Source organism: Trachemys scripta, chromosome 18 (assembly GCF_013100865.1).
Source record: "Trachemys scripta elegans isolate TJP31775 chromosome 18, CAS_Tse_1.0, whole genome shotgun sequence".
In the NCBI taxonomy this organism is placed as follows: Eukaryota; Metazoa; Chordata; order Testudines; family Emydidae; genus Trachemys; species Trachemys scripta.
In genome coordinates, this window is record NC_048315.1 from 9,337,031 (window position 1) to 9,355,305 (window position 18,275).

Below are 18,275 nucleotides of genomic sequence, written 5' to 3' on the forward strand. Positions count from 1 at the left end.
GTTTTGGCTGAATGTCTGTATCCATAGGGCTATAGATCAACCAGCCTCAGGAGTTGTCAACCAGCAATTCCAGTTTGCAAAACTGCACTGAAAAATGGCAAACATCTCCTCTTGGGAGGTGTGTGTGTGTGTGTGTGTGTTGGTTCTTCTTGACAAACAAGCCCTGTCCGCTCACCTGTGACTTGCTGGAGGCTGAAATTGACCCCAGAACAGATGGCCAGCACAAAACTTTCATTCCCTGAGCAGGTGCTGGCTTCCTTAAATTCCTTTGTTTTTGTTTTTAAAAACAACAAAAAAAGCCACTTCCAGTTTCCCTTTTATAAGAGGCTGCACTGTAAACTGGCTGTAGTCAAACAGTGGTGTTTCAGTTAAAGTTTGGTTTTCCGTTTAACTTGCCCCACTATAACACTTTTCCCCCTTCTGCTCAGATTCTCTACGAAGTCTTGGTTATCTCAGATGTGCCATGTGTGTCAGAAAAGCATGATGTTCGGCGTGAAGTGTAAGCACTGCAGGTGAGCACTGAAATGCTGGTCCCTTACTGAAGGATGTTTCGTGTCGTTCGATTTATTGATCTCTGAGACGTATTTGCTTTGCTTCTTAGTTTAAGTTACAACTTCGGGCCCTGCATTGGGGTCCATCAACAAAGAGTGGTGGAGGGAGAGGAAACCTAACCCACTGACTAGAGTTGTGACTTGGGAGACCCAGACACTACTCCACGCTCTGCCACAGGCTTCCAACGTGACCTTGGTCAAGTCACTTAGTCTCTCTGTGCCTCAGTTCCCCATCTGTAAAGTGAGGCTAATAGCGCTGTCCTACTTCACATGGGTTTTATGAGGATAAATGCATTTAAAAAATGTAATCTGTTCAGATCCTACAGCAATGGGGCCATATAAATACCTCATAGCAGTGCTACATCTGGGCACAGACCCTGGTGCACAATCAGATCACAGGGCAGCACTGGGGCCCTGCTAGTTTGCAGAACCTTTGAAATCCGCATGCAGTGTGCGAGGGAGGCCTAGACTCTGTAATGAATTAGTTGCTATCTAATGTGTGTCTCTCTCTTTCACACAGATTAAAGTGTCATAACAAATGTACTAAAGAGGCCCCTGCTTGCAGAATATCTTTCCTTCCTAGTAAGTTTGCTCTGAGTCACAGCATTTTATCTTTCATCACTGATGTTATCGCAATGAGAATCAGTCTGAATAAACCTTTCTCTTTCTCCCTCCCCTTTCAGTAGCGAAAATAAGAAGGACGGAGTCTGTCCCTTCTGATATTAATAACCCAGTGGATAGACCCGCAGAGCCGCAGTTTGGAACCCTTCCAAAAGCACTAACGAAAAAGGTACTTGGTGAACAAACCTTGTGATGCATCTGTGCAACTGAATTGTGAGCCAGTCTGGGGAAGATGCAGCACCACGTCTAGCGCAGCGACAGCTGCATTATTTTTCGCACGTTTTGTTTTCGGCTACTCTGTGCAAAGAGTCTTGGTTTCAACGTGTGACATGTTCCACTTGTGAAATGTGGTCTCTGAGCTGCTCCAGCCCCTCTGCTGCTTCGAGGGGGGGATTGAAACCTAGAACCAAAGCAATTGAGTGGGAAAGAGCACGGGTCACAAATTTTCAGTCACAATGGTAGCTTGATGGAAAACTGGGTTTTTGGATCAAACAAATTGTTGTGAACAAGTCTGTTTCCTGCAGAAAACTGAGATTTTGTTGAAATAGTGAAGGCTCAGAAACCAAAAACTTCTCAATTTTCAACCAAAACCTGAAATATTTTGGTTCCAAATAGCATCTCCCGTGAGTTGTCGCTTGGATGTCTTATGCTCCTACTTTCCTCCATGGGCCGGGCTCTCTCGCCAGACTGCCTCTCCTTTGGCGGACCATGGCCAGGGACTCCTATGACTCACCACCGCTCCTAACCAAGAGGGGTGAAAGTGGACCATTCTGGGAGCTGTAGTCTGGCCAGAGAGCTCAGCCCGTAGAGGAGAATGGGAACCTCGGGTACCCAGATTATAACTCCCATGAGGCACTGAGATGCGATTTTTATATTCAGATATTTCAGTTGTTGATATTTTTCTGAGAAGTCAGCTTTCCAAGGAATAAAAACCTCTTTTCCATCCAGTTCTAAGGGAAAAGCCATATTAGACCAGGCTGTCCATCTCCACCCAGTGCAGGGTTGTTTCCCATAGTGAATTTCAGAGGGGTTCCCAGTTTGGGGGTTGTGACCTGTGGAGGATTGGGAGTAGGTGCCAGAGTCGTGACAAACCTGCCCTTTCCATGGTGCTAAATGGGGGGCAAGGTCTCAGCAAGCCCCCAGTGAAATGGGAGGGAAGGGATAGTGTGAGAACTGCTGGTTTGAAGGCTCAAGCGATGAGTGCTTCCACCTCTGGGCAGGGAAATGACAAATGAGCTGGTGACCGTTACCTTGCTGTTTGCCCAATGCCCAGACGTGACCACTGCATTTCTCATTTACAATTGGAACCGAGTGGGAGGCACCTTACAAACAAAACTGCACAGCACGTTTGAGAAACTGACTTAGCAAATGTGCACGCAATTGAATTGTGTGAAGAGGGTCGAGGATGTCTTGAACTGGGATGGTTTGTAAGGCATAAAAGAACAATGGTTCAGTGGGCGGGGAAGGGACTTGGATGTAGATGTATTTATTGCTTTGGTTTGTTTTGTCCCCCCAACCAGAAGCAAAACAAAGATGCTCTAGAAATCCCACGGCCCTAACTTTCAGTAGTGTTGAGCATCCACAGACTCCAATGGGATGTGCAGGTGCTCATAGCTTTTAAGAATCCATCCCCCCCAAAACATCCCTGTCTGCTACCTACTAACAGGGTCTTGCTGTGTCTAGGTAATTTTCGACTAGATTAGACTACAGGTAACGAATTCCTCCCGTTCACCTGAAGAGTGTGGTGGCCCCGCTCCCCTCTTTTGTTTTTCACTCTCTGTATAAAGAACTCCACACTCTTAATTTTGGCTGCGATCCCTCAGAACACCACCTAGTGTCCGATCCTGCTTCGCGTGAAGTCATTGAGTGGGAGCAGCACTAAGGTCTTATGCTGAGATTTCAAAGCTGCTTTGGGTGCCACATTCCCATTAATGCTGAGACCATCTGCTGCTTTTCCAGCCTCCTGCCCATAAATCTCATGGGAAGAGCCTACTTCCTTGCTGTTTGCACACAGCAACAGTGATTTGCTGATCTGCTTTGGGGAAAGTTGGTGACCCATCAATAAGCGTCTCCCTTTCCTCAGCAAAAATCACCCAGTGGCTTTTGTTGCTTTTGCAGGATCATCCCCCAGCAATAAACCATCTAGACTCCAGCAGTAATCCATCTTCTACAACCTCCTCCACGCCATCTTCTCCAGCACCTTTCCAGTCTTCCAATCCTCCCAGCGCAACGACTCCCCCAAATCCCTCCCCCATGGGCCAGCGGGACTGCCGGTTTCACTTTCCAGGTAACTGATTTGTTTCAGGAGAACTGTGGAATGTCAGACTTCCCAACTTCCAGGGCAATGCCCTGGTGGCCAAGGGCATAGCCTATGTATTCTCGTAACCCAGCAAGGACGTTCGTGCACAGCCCTCCCTGTGCAGAATAGCACCGCTTCTACTGCCTGAGGCTGTCTTGGCTAGGATACAGGCCTGTATCAAGCTGGCTTCTACAGTGTCCTTGTTCCCATTTTGGGGTCCATAACTCCTGCTCTTAGGTATCAACCAGAACCTGGCCTGTTTTACAAATTGCTTCAAAGTCCTGCAGGGGCTCTATAAATGGAGGGGATTTCTGTCCTGGTTGGTCTTTGCATTGGGATGGAGGGTGGGCGCTCATCAGCTAATTGTGACCAGGCAGAGAACCAACTGCTGATAAAATAGCTTTTGGCCCAGTAATTTAGGGGGAAGACCCTCAGTGCTTTGCTTTCTTGACTTGTGCATTTGGTTTCTAGATGATATAAGGTACGGGCAACACTTCCCATGATCTGCAGCCATTTGATCCAGAGTAAGGGTCTACTCCCCCATAAACAGGCTGTTTCCCCACTTAGCAGGCATGTGTTTTTGATGCAGACTTCCACTTGGGGAGCAGGATGGACTCCCATCTCCTCCCTTGCACAGGAAGTTCAGTCCCCACAGCCTGGCACAACTTCCAAGGTCAATGAAGACTCTGGGCCTTTGCATAGCCATTCTGCTGTACCTCGGGAGCTGTGCTGCCATTGGCCGACTCCCCCTCACATCTGTTCAGCAGCAGCTGCGCGGGAGAGTCTGTGGAAACCCTGCCTCCAGCAGTGTTCACACCTGATCTGGTTTCTACTGGGAAGCATGCTTTGTTTCCATGGAGCAGCTGCTCCCTGGGTGTTCTCCCTTCTCCCCAAGAACTCCCCTATGGCCTGCTGGGTTCTTGGGAGAGTGACACATGTGCAAAGGTGTCACTCCCTCCACAATGCCCACCTATAACCAGACAGTCTGGTGTCCCCTCCACTCATGTGAAACAGAGGGAAAGAATTGGTATCTGCACTTGAGCTCCATTTTTATTGCATCCTGGTTGCAGTAGGACAATCTCTAGGCAGCTTTGGGGGGGAGAGGCAGAAAGTTCCTGGGAAGCAGAGATCAAAGAAGGAGAAAAGCTACCCTGACTTGCACATCTTGTGCCTCTCTGCCTTGGTTCATGCTGTCTGAAATGCGTATGGTTTTAAAAGTTGTTGAAAGTAAAACTACCTACTCTGGAACAAAGTTCACTGAGAGAAGTTAACATGTCTTCAGTGGTCTCATCTTTCCAAATTTCCCTCTTCTGAAAGAGCATATGAAAATTCAGTGACATTCTCTTCGGGGGGGGAGGGGTGTGTGTGTGTGGGTGGGTGTGTGTCTTGAAATCATGAGCAACTTGATTAATGGAATGAAGAGTGGAAATAAAAACCAGGACAAAAACGTGCTTTGGTCATGCGCATTGTTCATCATGAGTCCCCTCCTAGGAGGATTTTTGAAATGGCTGAGTCAGGCATCTGTGGTGGGAAGTGTTTGCATTACAGGAGCGTGTTACAAAACACACTCTGCAATGAGTAGCATGAAGTCAGGGGGACTTCTTGCATGAGTAAGGAATACAGACAAGAGCTAGGATTGCACAGTCAGCAAACTTCTTTGTTGGGGTCAAATTTCATTCCTTCTGCTTGGAAATCTTACTTGGTGCTGTTAAAATAGCCGTTGTGTTTTTACTGTAGAGAGATGCATTTTTCTGTCAAGTCTTTGATCTGTCAATGGAAGTTGCTGTTTTAAATGCACAGTCTGTTGTGATAGCCAAGACATGAAATGGAGAAGAAGCATGATTTGATTACACAAACCAGAAACCTATCTGTCAATTCATTGGAATAAAATTAACAAAAAGAAATGTGAATGGGCCAGATCCTCAGCTGGTGTAAGTTGGCAGAGCTCAATTGAAAACAAGGGAAGGGCAAGGTGGCCTAGCAGACAGCCATAAGAACATAAGTCACTTCATCTCAGTTTCCCCATCTGTAAAATGGGGACAATGACACAACCTCCTTTTGTAAAGCACTTTGAGGTGTACTGATGACAAAAGCTATAGAAGGTTTAGTATTATCATTGGTGTGCCAATGTATACCAGCTTAGGGCCGAACCACCGTGTTCTTCGTCTCCCCATCTGGCCACATTCGCGATCAGTAACTCAGCTTTCATCTGTCATACTATTCAGTCTTCCAAACATGCATGTGCTGAAATCCACCCACTGATCTGGCTGGTAATTAATCTACTAATCTGTTGCTCAAACAATGAGTTGGGACTAATTCACTGAATGCGTATGGGGCATTTGCTGATGCTATCTCTTGACACACTTAACTTGTTTGTTTTATTATTTCCTGGTGATTTTTTGCTGTCCTTTTTTTATATATAAAGCTGCCTACTACATTCAACATAGACAACAGTTTATCTTCCCAGGTGAGTTCATTGCTTTAATTCTGCTAACCAGCTTGTGCCGCTTCTGTCCAAATTAAACTATTTTTAAACCTCCTGCTGCTTTTTGAATGCGCCTGCTTTTAAAAAAAAATAAATAAAAAATTAAAGCTTTCTCTTGTGTCAACATAAACAGTAACACTAAGCCATTCTTTCCTAATGTGTGTTTCTTCTTTACATTTTAAAGTGACATGGATGACTTGTTTAGCTGCAACAGAGGAGAATCCCATCGCAAAAGTCTATATACCACATTGATAGTCCTTTGAAAAAATCTTCTCCCTATTTTCAGAGGGCCTCATCCTCAGCTGGTATAAATGGATGCATCTGAGGATCTGGACCATAGGGATTTAAGAAAGCTTTAGTTGGTTCATGTCAGCCACTTTGGCTTTCATAGCTATTGGCGTGGAGCTGATTTTTAGGGTTTGTTCGTCTAGAAGATGCAATAGTTGTTGTACTGCTACCATCAATAGAACCCATTTAAAAATTCACCTTGTTCCTTTTGGAGTCTTTGTTTGGGTTTTTGTTTTCAAAATAGGGCCTTCATTAGAGAATGTATTTTTGCAGGGTCTGCCCGTGCATGCAGTAGGTGTGGGGTGTGTGGGTGTAGTAGACTGAAGGAGGAAGTGCAGCAGTGACTGTGCGTGAACGTTCCCTAACCCCCAGCTCCCAATCTGTTGGTCACTAGAGTGGGCCCTTCCCTGAAGATCTCAGAATCTAAGTTTTATAGAATCCTAGAACCAGAGGGTTAGATCTGATCTAATCTACCCCCCTGCCAAGGTGCAAGATTTTAGACATGACATAAGTCCTGTTCCCTCTCTGTTCTTTCGCATGTGTCTGTCACGCCCTGCGATTGCCGCTTGTGGACATACCTGCGCTAGCTTTAATCTAGCTAGCTCGGGTGACGGAGCAGCGAAGCCGCAGCAGCACAGACTTTAGTGTGGGTTAGTTGCCCGAGTGATTACACAGGGTTCTAGGTGGGCTTCTACTGCCCACGCGGCCACAGTTTCACTGCTCCATTCCCTGAGCTAGCGAGATTAAAGCTAGCCTCGGATCTGTCCTTATGAGCTGCAATCTGGAATCCACCTCTGTAAAGTGGCTAATAACAATGGTACCTGCCTGTCTTGCAGAGGTGTCTGTAAACCACTTAGAGGGCCTTGAATGGAAGGCAAAATATTTTTGACTGAAGAATAAGATACTAATCTAATCAATAGTTACAGCGTACTATTTCTACAACTGGTGCTCTGCACAGGAGGGTTTTTGTTTTGTGTTTTGTTTTTTAATCCAGATTAATTGAGAAGCAGACTTCCAGAAAGAGTCAGGCTTGGGAAATAGCTTGTGGGGTTGCTATAAAAAATGGGTGACTTAAGCCAAGCTCTCACTGGGTGGTGCTGATGAGCCACATGGGTAAAGCAATCAATTGTATATTTCATCATGAGCATTGTTAGAAGTGTGTGTGTTTTTTTTTTTTTTTTTTTTAGAAGCCGTATGAAATTCTGTGCCTGAAGCTGGCTTCAATTCTGCAAGCAGATGCACAAGTGCTTAACTTTAAGCACTTGACTAGTACTTTTGACTGCTTACAGTTAAGCACATCCGGGTACATTTTGCAGGATTAAGTTAGCAGATGAATTGAATAATTCACAAAATGTTATAGATGGTCATTGAACAGGAAAATAATCCGATTAAATCAACATGAATGCCCATAATTTAGCACTGTGCTGGTGGTTCATCGTTTGCTTAGTGTGTAGAAATGTCAGTGTAATATACCTGCCTATGTATTTCCTGGATGAGAAATAAATCCACAGTAGTACACTGTAGGGATTAAGTGTGAAATACATGTATGACATTGCAGATTTTTTTAATTTTCTTTTATTTATTTTTTTAGAAATCCCCAGCCCTCCACAAGTAATACAGCCGCCTGAAACAGCTGAAGACACTAAGTAAGCATTGTTTTTTATCCTTTTGTTCACTTCATAGCTAACTGAAAAGTTAATATTTTTGTTGAGTGGTTAGAGAAGAGGGCCAGTAGGCAGGACTTCTGGGTTCCATTCTGAACTCTGCCATCAATTCATTGTGCAACTTTGGAAAAAGTGGTAAAGAGAGGTTAAGTAATCTTGTAAAATGGGCATGATGCTTATCTCACCCCAGGGGTATTGTGGGGCTTAACTAATGTTAATACAGCACTTGGATGATTAATGTGCAAAGTTTTTTTTTTTGGTTTTTAATCATTAGAAATGGTCAGAAAATGCGAGGAGAGGTTCCCCACAGAAAACTTAAAAAAAAAAAAAAATATATATCAAATTTTCATCTAAATTTTCCACAGAGAATTTGGGATTTACTGAAAAAAGTTGGCCAAAAACTAAATTATTTGTTTGTGGCTGAAATATTTCTGTTTACAGGCATTTGGGGTTTTTGTTTATTTTTGTTAGCAGCAGCAACAAAAATTGTTAATTGAAAAACCAACTTTCTATCAAACAGTTTCAACATCATATTTTTGGCTAGTCTTATCAGTCATTATTATTATTATTATTATTATTCCCCAGTAATCTTCTAAGCCCGTGAGCGTTAGAAAATGACATTTGCCAAATAACGTGATGGACGGTGCTTGTGGGTTGCATTGCCTAGTGGCCTCTGCTCGCCACGCCTCTCTTTCCCCTGGGCCCCCGTCGCGCCCCATGGTTCTGTCTTTTGATGGCGGTTGACCCAATCCTCCAGTCAGGTCACCAATCCCTCTTCTCTCTCCGCAGGGAAGATATGGGGTCTGCCTATTGATCCCTGCGGGTGTGCAATCCCAACCAGGGGTTTCCAAAACTCATCACCCTTTCTTTCCTTCCTCCCTCCCTCCAAGGGGGAGTCTAGCAGTGAAGCTTTTCATGCTCTTCTGAATGAAGGGGGTTGGTAGAGGGGAGCCCAGGTCCTCCCGCTCCACTGGGTTCCAGCCCAGGACCCTGTAAGATGTCCAGCACCCAACTCAACCTTAAGGGTTGCCTTACGGCTGCCTCGCTGGGCTGCTTCCTCCCACCCATGCTCTTGCCTAAGTCTTATAGTTTGCCCCACAGTAGTAAAGGAAAAGATAATTGAACCATCAGCTCAGTTTTTTTCCCCTTCCAGTGGAAGGTTTCTGCAGCACCCTTCTCCAGGGGGCTCTCAAGGTGGGTCTCTCTCTCCCTGCCCTCAGGTGCCTTCTGAGATGCCTGGGGCCAACCTCCAGCTGAAACCAGCTCTGCGGGTGTGGCTGGGTGGAGTCTCCTGTGTCCAGAGTTGCTCCTTCCCTTCAGATCCAGTGTGGGTTTTATATACCCCATCACAGCTAATTAAATTGAAAGGTTAACAAACTGGTGACTCGTGGGAAGTGGGGTGAGCTGGAATGGAACCTTTAAGGATCTGATCCAAAATTCTGTGTTTTTTCTTTCCAGCCCTCTCTTGGGCTTTTCATGTGCTGCATTGGGTGTTTGTCCTGTGACCCAGTTCCCCAGTACTGTTTATTACATTTAGCTGATGCAGCCACTTATCATTCCAAAGCATTAATGATCTGTGACCGTCTAGAGTAAAACATCTAATGGGCAGAGTTACTGATGGCTGTTTGAAGCTGCAGTTGCTGGCGCTTGTGGGGTTTCATATGAAAAGGGAAGATGTAGCTTCCTGGGGGCATACAAGGGCGAAGTTCAGAAGAGCAACCTTAAAGGGATTAAATGTAGCATTTGAATTCTGATGACCTACAAATTTACACAGGCTGGTCTACATGGATGGAAGGACCTTACATTTTAGGTAGGCAACTAGAAACCTGGATCAGAGACCCTGGTCAATAAAAACCAATCCTAGAATAGTTTATAGAATGGGGGGGAGGGATAGCTCAGTGGTTTGAGCACTGGCTGCTAAACCCAAAGTTGTGAGTTCAGTCCTTGAGGGGGCCACTTAGGGATCTGGGGCAAAATCAGTACTTGGTCCTGCTAGTGAAGGCAGGGGGCTGGACTCAATGACCTTTCAAAGTCCCTTCCAGTTCTAGGAGATAGGTATATCTCAATATATTATTATTATTTATTAATAATCTCTTACTGCTCTAGTAGAATTACACCTCGGCTGAATTCAGCATATCGCTTGTTACCCTTTGCACCACTGAAATGATGCAGGAACTCCATGAAGCTAGTTGAATCAAGTGAATATCCTGTCTTGCCCCTTGGCTGCCTGGATGAACTCGCCAACAGTTCATGTACACAATCCTCAACAAGTCTTGAGGCTTCTTTTTAAAAGCCTTCTGTGCCTCTAACCTCTCCTGGTTGTGCAGCTGGCCAATGTACCTTTTGGGTGCCCCAGGGAGATCAGATCAGTTCAGTGAAATGGATCTTGCCGGGTTTTAGGATTTACAGAGCATGGTATGTCAGGCTCTAAGCATCCTTTGGGATCTGGATTGTAAAGATCACCGCCTTTGGGCGGCTCACTGTTCATAGTCTTTGGGAGCGCTTAACATGATAGCCAATGCTCCATATTGCTCTGTCAACGTAGGTGCATCTGCACTGAGAACATTAGGTTGCCTGGTACAGCAGTAACCAGTAATGGTGCCTCTGTACTACTGCTAAACTGTTGACCATGTCATGAAAACCTATTCAAACCCTACCTGCCTTCAGCTATCACTGCGGCTACTACATGTCCAGATGCTCCCTTGCTGGCCGTTGCTGTAGCAACGGACCCTTCTCCTGCTAATGGAGACAAGGCCTTAGTGGTGTTTCAGTTGCACCTCTGAAGTAGTCTTCTGAAGTTCCCTGTCTGCTAACTGGAGAATAAAGAGCCCTCCTCTGATGTGGTATGTTAGTAGATACGCTCTGGTTCTCGTCTCAACTCTGATGGCGCTGAAAATCTAAGCAGCAGCCCAGCTTCCTAGCCTGAGTCCATGTGCCGTCATGTTTTCATTGTAAACCCATTTTGTCTTGATAGTGCTGATGAACAGCTGGACACAGAGGAGGTTGAAGAACCTGATGCAGAGGTAGGCTTGTGGGTGAAATGGATCACCTTTCCTTGTCCGCGCTCAGACGCAGTCACAAAGGTTCTATTAAAAGCTAAATAGTGCCGTGGTCTTCAAGATCTGACTACTGAAATCAGCATTGCTTTACTGTGTAATGAAATAGAGGTCTGGGCTACAAAATATCTCCTTTAGTAGCCCACTGTTCATGCCACATGCGGCTCTTCAGACGTTAATCTGCGGCTCCTTGTATAGGCACTGACTCCGGGGTTGGAGCTACAGGCGCCAACTTTCCAATGTGCCAGGGGGTGCTCACTGCTCAACCCCTGGCTCTGCCACAGGCCCACTCCACGCCTTCCCACCCCCTCCCCTGAGTCTGCCATGCCCTTGCTCCTCCCCACCCCTCCCCAGCCTCCTGCATGCCACGAAACAGGTGATTGGGAGGTGTTAAGAGGGAGCAGGAGGCACTGATTGGCGGGGCTGCCGGTGGGTGGGAGGAGCTAGGAACCGGCGTGTGGGGGGGAGCTGATGGGGGTGGGGGGACTGCTGATATATTACTGTGGCTCTTTGGCAATGTACATTGGTAAATTCTGGCTCAGGCTCAGGTTGGGCCCCCCCTGCTATAAACAGTCAGATTAGCTCATGGTTCCAATCCAGCAAAGCATATGCTTAACTTTAAGCAAGAGAGGAGTCCCATAGACTTCACTGGGACGGCTCCTCTGCTTAAACACCTGCTTAAGTGCTTTGCTGGATCGGGAAGTAAAAGTGGATTCCTGTAGAGCTGGGCGAACCAGTTTTGTTACAGGCTTTAATCCAGTGACCCTGGTCTTCAATGAGAGTCCTTCAATTGACTTCCCTGGGCTTTAGATCTGGTCCAAAATGAGAATCTCGCTTCAAACTCACATGGAACCTGGTCTTGAAGTTTTTTTTGAAAATAGTCTTTTCATTTTCATTTGCAGAATTCGGGTCAAATCCTGAGAGGTGCGGAGCACCTACAACTCCCGCAAAAGTCCATGTTTAGTTCCAAATACTCAGCACCACATGGGCTTGAGCCCTCTAGCTCCAGCCAGAAGTGGGGAGATGCCATGAGAGAGGTTGTTCTTCCAGCCTTCCTAGCTGGACTTTACAGCTTTGAGAGGTTAAGATCAGCCTCTTGATTTCTGGGTACTTAGGTCAAACCCACAAGCTGAACCCTTTGAGGTTCTCCCATCATTAATCTGCTTTGGGGTTTGTTGGCTGGAGGAATACAAATACAGATTGGGATAACAGGTCAGTGACTAGCCACCAGGTGGGACTCTAGTGTAACTGTTATTGTCCTCCCCACCCGTCCCCCTTTCCGCTACGCAAACAGGTGGAAGAGCAAGAGCCGAATAAATCTGAACCGGAGGACGATGAGGACGAGTTAGACGACTTGCCCAGCAAGCGGCCACACTGGAAAGGGATGATCTCCCGCAAAGCCAGCCAGACCAGCGTCTACTTGCAGGAGTGGGACATTCCCTTTGAACAGATTGAGTTGGGGGAGCTCATTGGCCAAGGGCGATGGGGGAAGGTTTACCGGGGGAAATGGCACGGAGAGGTGGCCATCAGGCTGTTGGAGATCGATGGGAACAATCAGGACCATCTCAAGCTCTTTAAGAAGGAGGTGATGAATTACAGGCAGACCCGACACGAGAACGTGGTGCTCTTCATGGGGGCGTGCATGCACCCCCCTCATTTAGCCATTATTACCAGGTGAGGACATAAAAATTCACTGCTATGATTTTCATAGGGCTCAGAAAGCAGATGTAATGGGTAAGGCTCTGGGTTGGGAGCAATGGAGACCAATGTCACCTCTCCACAGACAGGTAAAGCAAGGGCAGTAGTAGCATATGGTTCCAGCACCCTGCCCTGCCAAAGTGACTCCTCCGTGCGTGGGAAGGACTAGGGGTTGTCCAAGCTTGAAGCCTAGTCACTCTTTGACCTCTCCGCTGGCCGAAAGGTGTAAAGTGCAAAGGGCTATTTAAAGCAGGTCCGGCTACCACAGTCTGGCATTTTGCGTTTGGAAAAGAAGTGTATAATTTCTCCATTTTCAAGAATGTGCTCCCTGGATGGGAGAAAATATAAATGTTCTAAGAGTCAGTACATGGACCTGATCTGTTTACAAAATGCTGTTTCACGAGCTGTCCGTTTCGTTCTGCTTCTAACCAAACGTAGGGAAGACTTCGCAAAGCAGGAAACAGAAAAAGAAGTTACCTTTCTCTTCCTCCCATGGTTTTTAGTGATTTGTGTACAGTACATGCTTAGTTTAGGCCTGGTTTTCATTTACACTGCTCCAGAAGTTGCAAAGAGGCCCGAAAGTGAGTGTAATTGCTCACTTCAAGGCACTGCCAAAGTAGCGTAAAGGGGCCTATTGTAAATGGGGATCAGGCCCATTTATATTTTCTAGACACTGTCTTTTGTGGGGGAGGGGCCTGTGTTATAAAACCCTGCCATCAACATCATATGAAACTGACAGATCGAGAACTTTAAGTCTAGATTTATTTTTTTTCCCCAAGGGAAGGACGGGTAAATGTTTAGGAACTTGCATTTTTCACCACATTGTCTCCTCTTTCTCTCCCCCTTTCCCCATTCTCCTCCCCTCTTTTTGTAGCTTTTGCAAAGGAAGGACGCTTCACTCATTTGTAAGGGATCCCAAGGTATCTTTGGATATTAACAAAACCAGGCAGATAGCTCAAGAAATCCTTAAGGTAAGAGAGAGAACAGTAGGTGAATGGAAGAGGTGGTTGGTTGCAGAATTAAAACTTTCTGGTGGCTTTTGAGCTGGGCAACATATTTGCAGTGACATTTCCAAATCCTATGAAAGGCAGGAAGTCAAAACCCTGGATCAGGTTTGTCCAGAACGTCGCTGATGCCTGCAAACCATTGAGTAAAGCTTGTAGCTGATAGCTCTGTCTTAAGCCTTGTCTACATTTAGGGTTTGCTTTGACTTCAGCCACCAGTGTAACTTCATCAGTGCAAGCTGCTATTTGACTGATGGGGGCAGATCCTCAGCTAGTTTAAATGGTCACAGCTCCATTGAAGCTCATTGCCATCAATGAAGCTATGTCAATTTACCCCAAACGAGGATCTGCCCCATGGGGCTTATCCCTCTTTTGAAATCAGGGCAAGTAGCACCAGTGCAAAGTGCAGCCAATAGCACCTTTCCCTGACTCCACTACATGCTTGCAGAAGGCAGCTACACCAGTGGCTGTAACTGAGGCGAATCGCCAGCGTGGATGAAGTCTATGATAAGAATTCTGGTATAGTAAGAGGAAGAAACTCTTTGAATGTCCAGGTGCTGCCTCATTAGTCATGCAAGAGACACCACCATGATGCTAATGTATAAGAAATGATCATACCTGTGGATAACCCTGCTCTGGTATTCTTTTAAATACAGTGTTATGTTGAAGTTCTTGCTACAGACCTCGCTCTCCTTTACCGATACATTTCTTGGCTTATCTGGGCTTTTCCATGCTGTCGAAAGCTGGGCTAATCTCACTTCCTGCTTCTCATGAGATAATAATTACAAGGCATGCCAAATGCAAGACTCTTTGGCTCTCTCTGTCATATAAGCTGTTCCTTGGGGCTGCTTGAGTTTACGGTCTGCTTTACTCCAAATGCAGATTCACAATAATGACTTTGCTCTTGGGCAGAAGATTCTTCCAGTTGACCAGGAAACTCCCAGGGTTGATGGATTTTGTGAGGGGTTTTTATAGGACAATGCGTGGGGCTGTAACTCGGGCAGCCTGCTTTCTGTTCCTGACTCTGCCCCCAGGTTGCCCTGTGACCTTGGGCAAGTTACTCATTAACTTCCTTGACTTGGCTCTGATGAAAGCTTTTGAAATGCAGCCAAATGTGCTGTACTCCGGGGGTGGCTGGCTCAGCTGTCTGTAATTCTGATCTGTGGGCTGGGGGGTAAACTTGGGGCTATATACTCGCTTCCCTCAATCCACATTGCATCTCCTGCTGGTTTCAATGGGAGGCTGGCACAAAGATCATGGCTTAGTATATAAGCATCTAAGCTCTTGTTAAATAATGATATTGACTGTCCCATTCAGTATCACTCAATAGGGAAAATGTGCTCAGCTTTAACGACTGCTATTTCTGCCCTCTTCTTTTGCTTTCTTCCCCATCCAACTTTACGTTTTTCTCCCCCCTTCTCTGCCTGCACCTCTCCTCCTTTCTCCCTTCTGCATCTTCTAGCCCAAGTCTCTCTCTCTCTTCTCCCCCCTGCCTCCCCAGGCTTCACTCCACCTGCTTTCCCATCCCATCTGCTAAAATGGTCAGCAGCAAGAGGGTTCATATCGACATGTAAAGTGTCTTGGCTTATCTGGGCTTTTAACAAAGTGTCTGTTAGGTTTAGGTCTCAACACCCCAGTGGCCTGGGAGTTCACACCTCTCAGAGCAGTTGTTTCCGGCAGTCTGTCTGCGGTCTCGGGACCTTGTCTACACTCGATTTTATTTTGAACTCTCCCACCCTTGCACTTAACTTCTGCAGAGTCTGCATGGCGGGCCATATAGGGTGCGTGCAGGTGGCAGCGATCCTCCGAGCCTGGGTCTACAGACTTGGGTTCACGAGGCTGATGCTACTACACTGAAACCAGCGGTGTACACAGCGCTTTTTACCTTGTGGCGCCGTCTGAAGTCTAGCGAGGGGTGTAGCATCTTCACAGCTATTTTTAGCGCCATAGCGCAAGCCCAAATCTGTCAACCCAGGCTCAGAGGCTCACTGCATAGACGTACCCAGTGATGCATCAAGTGGACTGGGGCTGCAGGCTGGGCATTTGACGCTCCTCCTGTTCTCCTGCTGCTGAAGCCCAAGAGGAAAGTACTGTTCTGTTTCCTAATGTGCTAGGTATGCTTGCTTTGTCACCACTAGTGTCGGCCTGAGCTTGGGAAGGCCGCTCACTGGCAGCCGATTGCTGACAGAAGCTGGATAACGAATGCACGTAGGCAGATGTCCCTGGCAGTAAATGAGCCAGATGCTTTTTCCACAGCACGCGGCAGGCAGTGCTACATTGTGGGCTTAGAGGCTGCATAGCTGGAGAGGGAAGTGTCCGTCTCTGTGCTGTAGCAACCCAGCAATATGTTACGACAGGAGCTGTGGTCCATGGGCAGGAACGAGGATTGGTATTAGGTACTCAAAATAAATGATGAGGCTGCAGGTACTAGAAATCTACTCCCTTCCCATCCGTGTCCCTCCTCTTCCCCTGCTAAACTGCTGATCGGCATCCTTTCCCCCTCCCCCTGTAGGGTACCGAGATTGTCAAAGCAGAGAACCGGAAGCCCCAACAGGGCTGTGTTGGGAAGGGAAAGGGGGTCTGGGAGCTGAGTAGTGCATTAGCCTGAGATGAAGACCGGTTCAATTCCCTGCTCTCCCGCAGACTTCCTTAAGTCACCCAGGCTCCCTAAGCCTCCCATCTGGAAACTGCAAAAAATAGATCACGGGGTGGAGGGAGGATAAATCTGTTAAAAGAATGTCACACACAACCAGGTCCTATGGAAATGGGGTCTGTGTAAGGTAGGGTTACAGCCAAGTGTATCCATCTTTTCCAGGGCATGGGGTATCTTCATGCAAAGGGGATTGTGCATAAAGATTTGAAGTCCAAGAATGTTTTCTATGACAATGGCAAAGTGGTGATCACCGACTTTGGACTATTCGGAATTTCGGGTGTGGTTCAGGAGGGAAGGTAAGTTAACGCTTAACGTCTCTAGTCCATTTCTGAAACAAGAAATAGTGACCAAGTAGACAAGGGGCTGGATTCTGATCTCCATTACACCGGTGTAAATCAGGAGAAATGATAGACACCCAGGTTTGAAAAGTGGTGTGTATGTATGTATGTGTCTGTCTGTCCTGCTAAGGCACTCTGGCAGAATAAAGGGGTCTTAAAGCAGGAGGAAATTGGCCCCCGAACAGATATCCTTCCAGCATCGTTTAGTGCTGACATAATGGCTCGGTACCAACTGTGCCCCTAGCCCTCAGTGTTAGAGGCAAAAGGGGTGGTGTCAGAATTCATTACACTACAGCCCTCCTCTGCTTCCCAGGGTCTATGGGGGACCATGGGAATTAATATAAGATAGAGCAGCCTCCAGGTTGCTCTAAATTACCTCAGGGGCTGAGCAGACCCCTGCACGGCCTCAGAACATAAGGAGCAAGTGCCGGAATGGAGCCACTGAGAATTAGGCCCAGTATATATATATGGTAAAAAATAAAACTTAGAGAAATGTACAGAGTAAAAGACTTTCCATCAAGGGTTCCTACAGCTAGCTCTGTGCTGTGCTCAAGGGCATGTAAAAGGGGTTAGCTAATCTCACTTCCTCCTTGAACTCAGGCGTGAAAATGAACTGAAACTGCCCCATGACTGGCTGTGCTATCTGGCCCCTGAAATTGTTCGTGAGATGTCTCCTGGGAAAGACGAAGACAAGCTGCCCTTCTCCAAGGCTGCAGACGTCTATGCTTTCGGGTAAGAATGTGACTCATTGGTAGAGTGTAGGGAGGCGTGAACCCGCTAAATGATGGCCTGATCCAAAGCAAAGGGAAAGAATCACATTCATTGGAATGGGCTTTGAATCCGGCCTCAAGCACAGAGACCTGAATAATGGTGGGGTTTTCTTCTGTGCTGTTCGAACCCTTGCTGCAAAAGATGTAAGCCAGCAGACTCTTTATCAGAGAGGAAGAATTGCCTTGTGGTTAAAGCACAGGACGGGGAGGCAGGAGTTGCATGTTTTATTCCTCTATGATATTGATCATATCCCATAACTGATCAGTGCCCGAGTGTCCCCATCTGTAAAACAGGGATGTCGGTACTCTGTCTTCCTCACAGGGATGTTGTGAGGCTTAATTTATTCACTGGTGTTTCAGGACGGTTTGGTATGAGCTCCAAGCAAGAGAATGGCCTTTCAAGAGCCAGCCAGCTGAAGCACTCATCTGGCAGATCGGAAGCGGAGAAGGAGTGAAGCATGTCCTTGCTACAGTTAGTGTAGGGAAAGAAGTCAGCGTAAGTTGAAATCCTTTTAAAGAGCCAATGATCAGAGCTTCTGTAACAGGTCTGGAGAGGAGGGGGGAGCTTAAAGGTATATGTAATTGAAGCATCAATCAAAATTATGAAGGAAAAGGAAGAAACACACCCTAAAAATCAATAGTACCTTACCAGCTATTTTGCCCCAATTCAGATACGTACACACTTAGGTACCACGTGGCATTCTGGCCCAGTCATGGACCAGAGCTTCACTGCGCTAGGTGCTGTACAAACACAAAATAAAAAAAAGGTGCCTGCCTCAAAGAGCTTTACAAACTAGCTGCCGTTCTCATGGTGAAAGGCGTTCCCTTGCCCCAAACGCTGAACAGAA

At 46.5% G+C, this 18,275-nt stretch overlaps 1 protein-coding gene across 8 annotated transcripts in view; it reads left to right on the top strand.

Annotated features, from left to right (window-relative positions):
• KSR1 (kinase suppressor of ras 1) overlaps nt 1-18,275 on the top strand; it is a 120,199-nt gene that overhangs the window by 93,297 nt on the left and 8,627 nt on the right. For 7 of the 8 annotated variants that reach the window (XM_034752577.1, XM_034752572.1, XM_034752575.1 and 4 more), the window contains 12 exons: nt 429-512; nt 1,072-1,133; nt 1,235-1,341; nt 3,291-3,459; nt 5,897-5,938; nt 7,836-7,890; nt 10,883-10,931; nt 12,259-12,638; nt 13,537-13,633; nt 16,482-16,615; nt 17,258-17,389; nt 17,788-17,923. In XM_034752577.1, coding sequence (XP_034608468.1) covers nt 429-512; nt 1,072-1,133; nt 1,235-1,341; nt 3,291-3,459; nt 5,897-5,938; nt 7,836-7,890; nt 10,883-10,931; nt 12,259-12,638; nt 13,537-13,633; nt 16,482-16,615; nt 17,258-17,389; nt 17,788-17,923 — 1,447 coding nt within the window. The remainder of the gene's footprint in view (nt 1-428; nt 513-1,071; nt 1,134-1,234; nt 1,342-3,290; nt 3,460-5,896; nt 5,939-7,835; nt 7,891-10,882; nt 10,932-12,258; nt 12,639-13,536; nt 13,634-16,481; nt 16,616-17,257; nt 17,390-17,787; nt 17,924-18,275) is intronic. The other variant, XM_034752574.1, reaches the window with a different exon arrangement.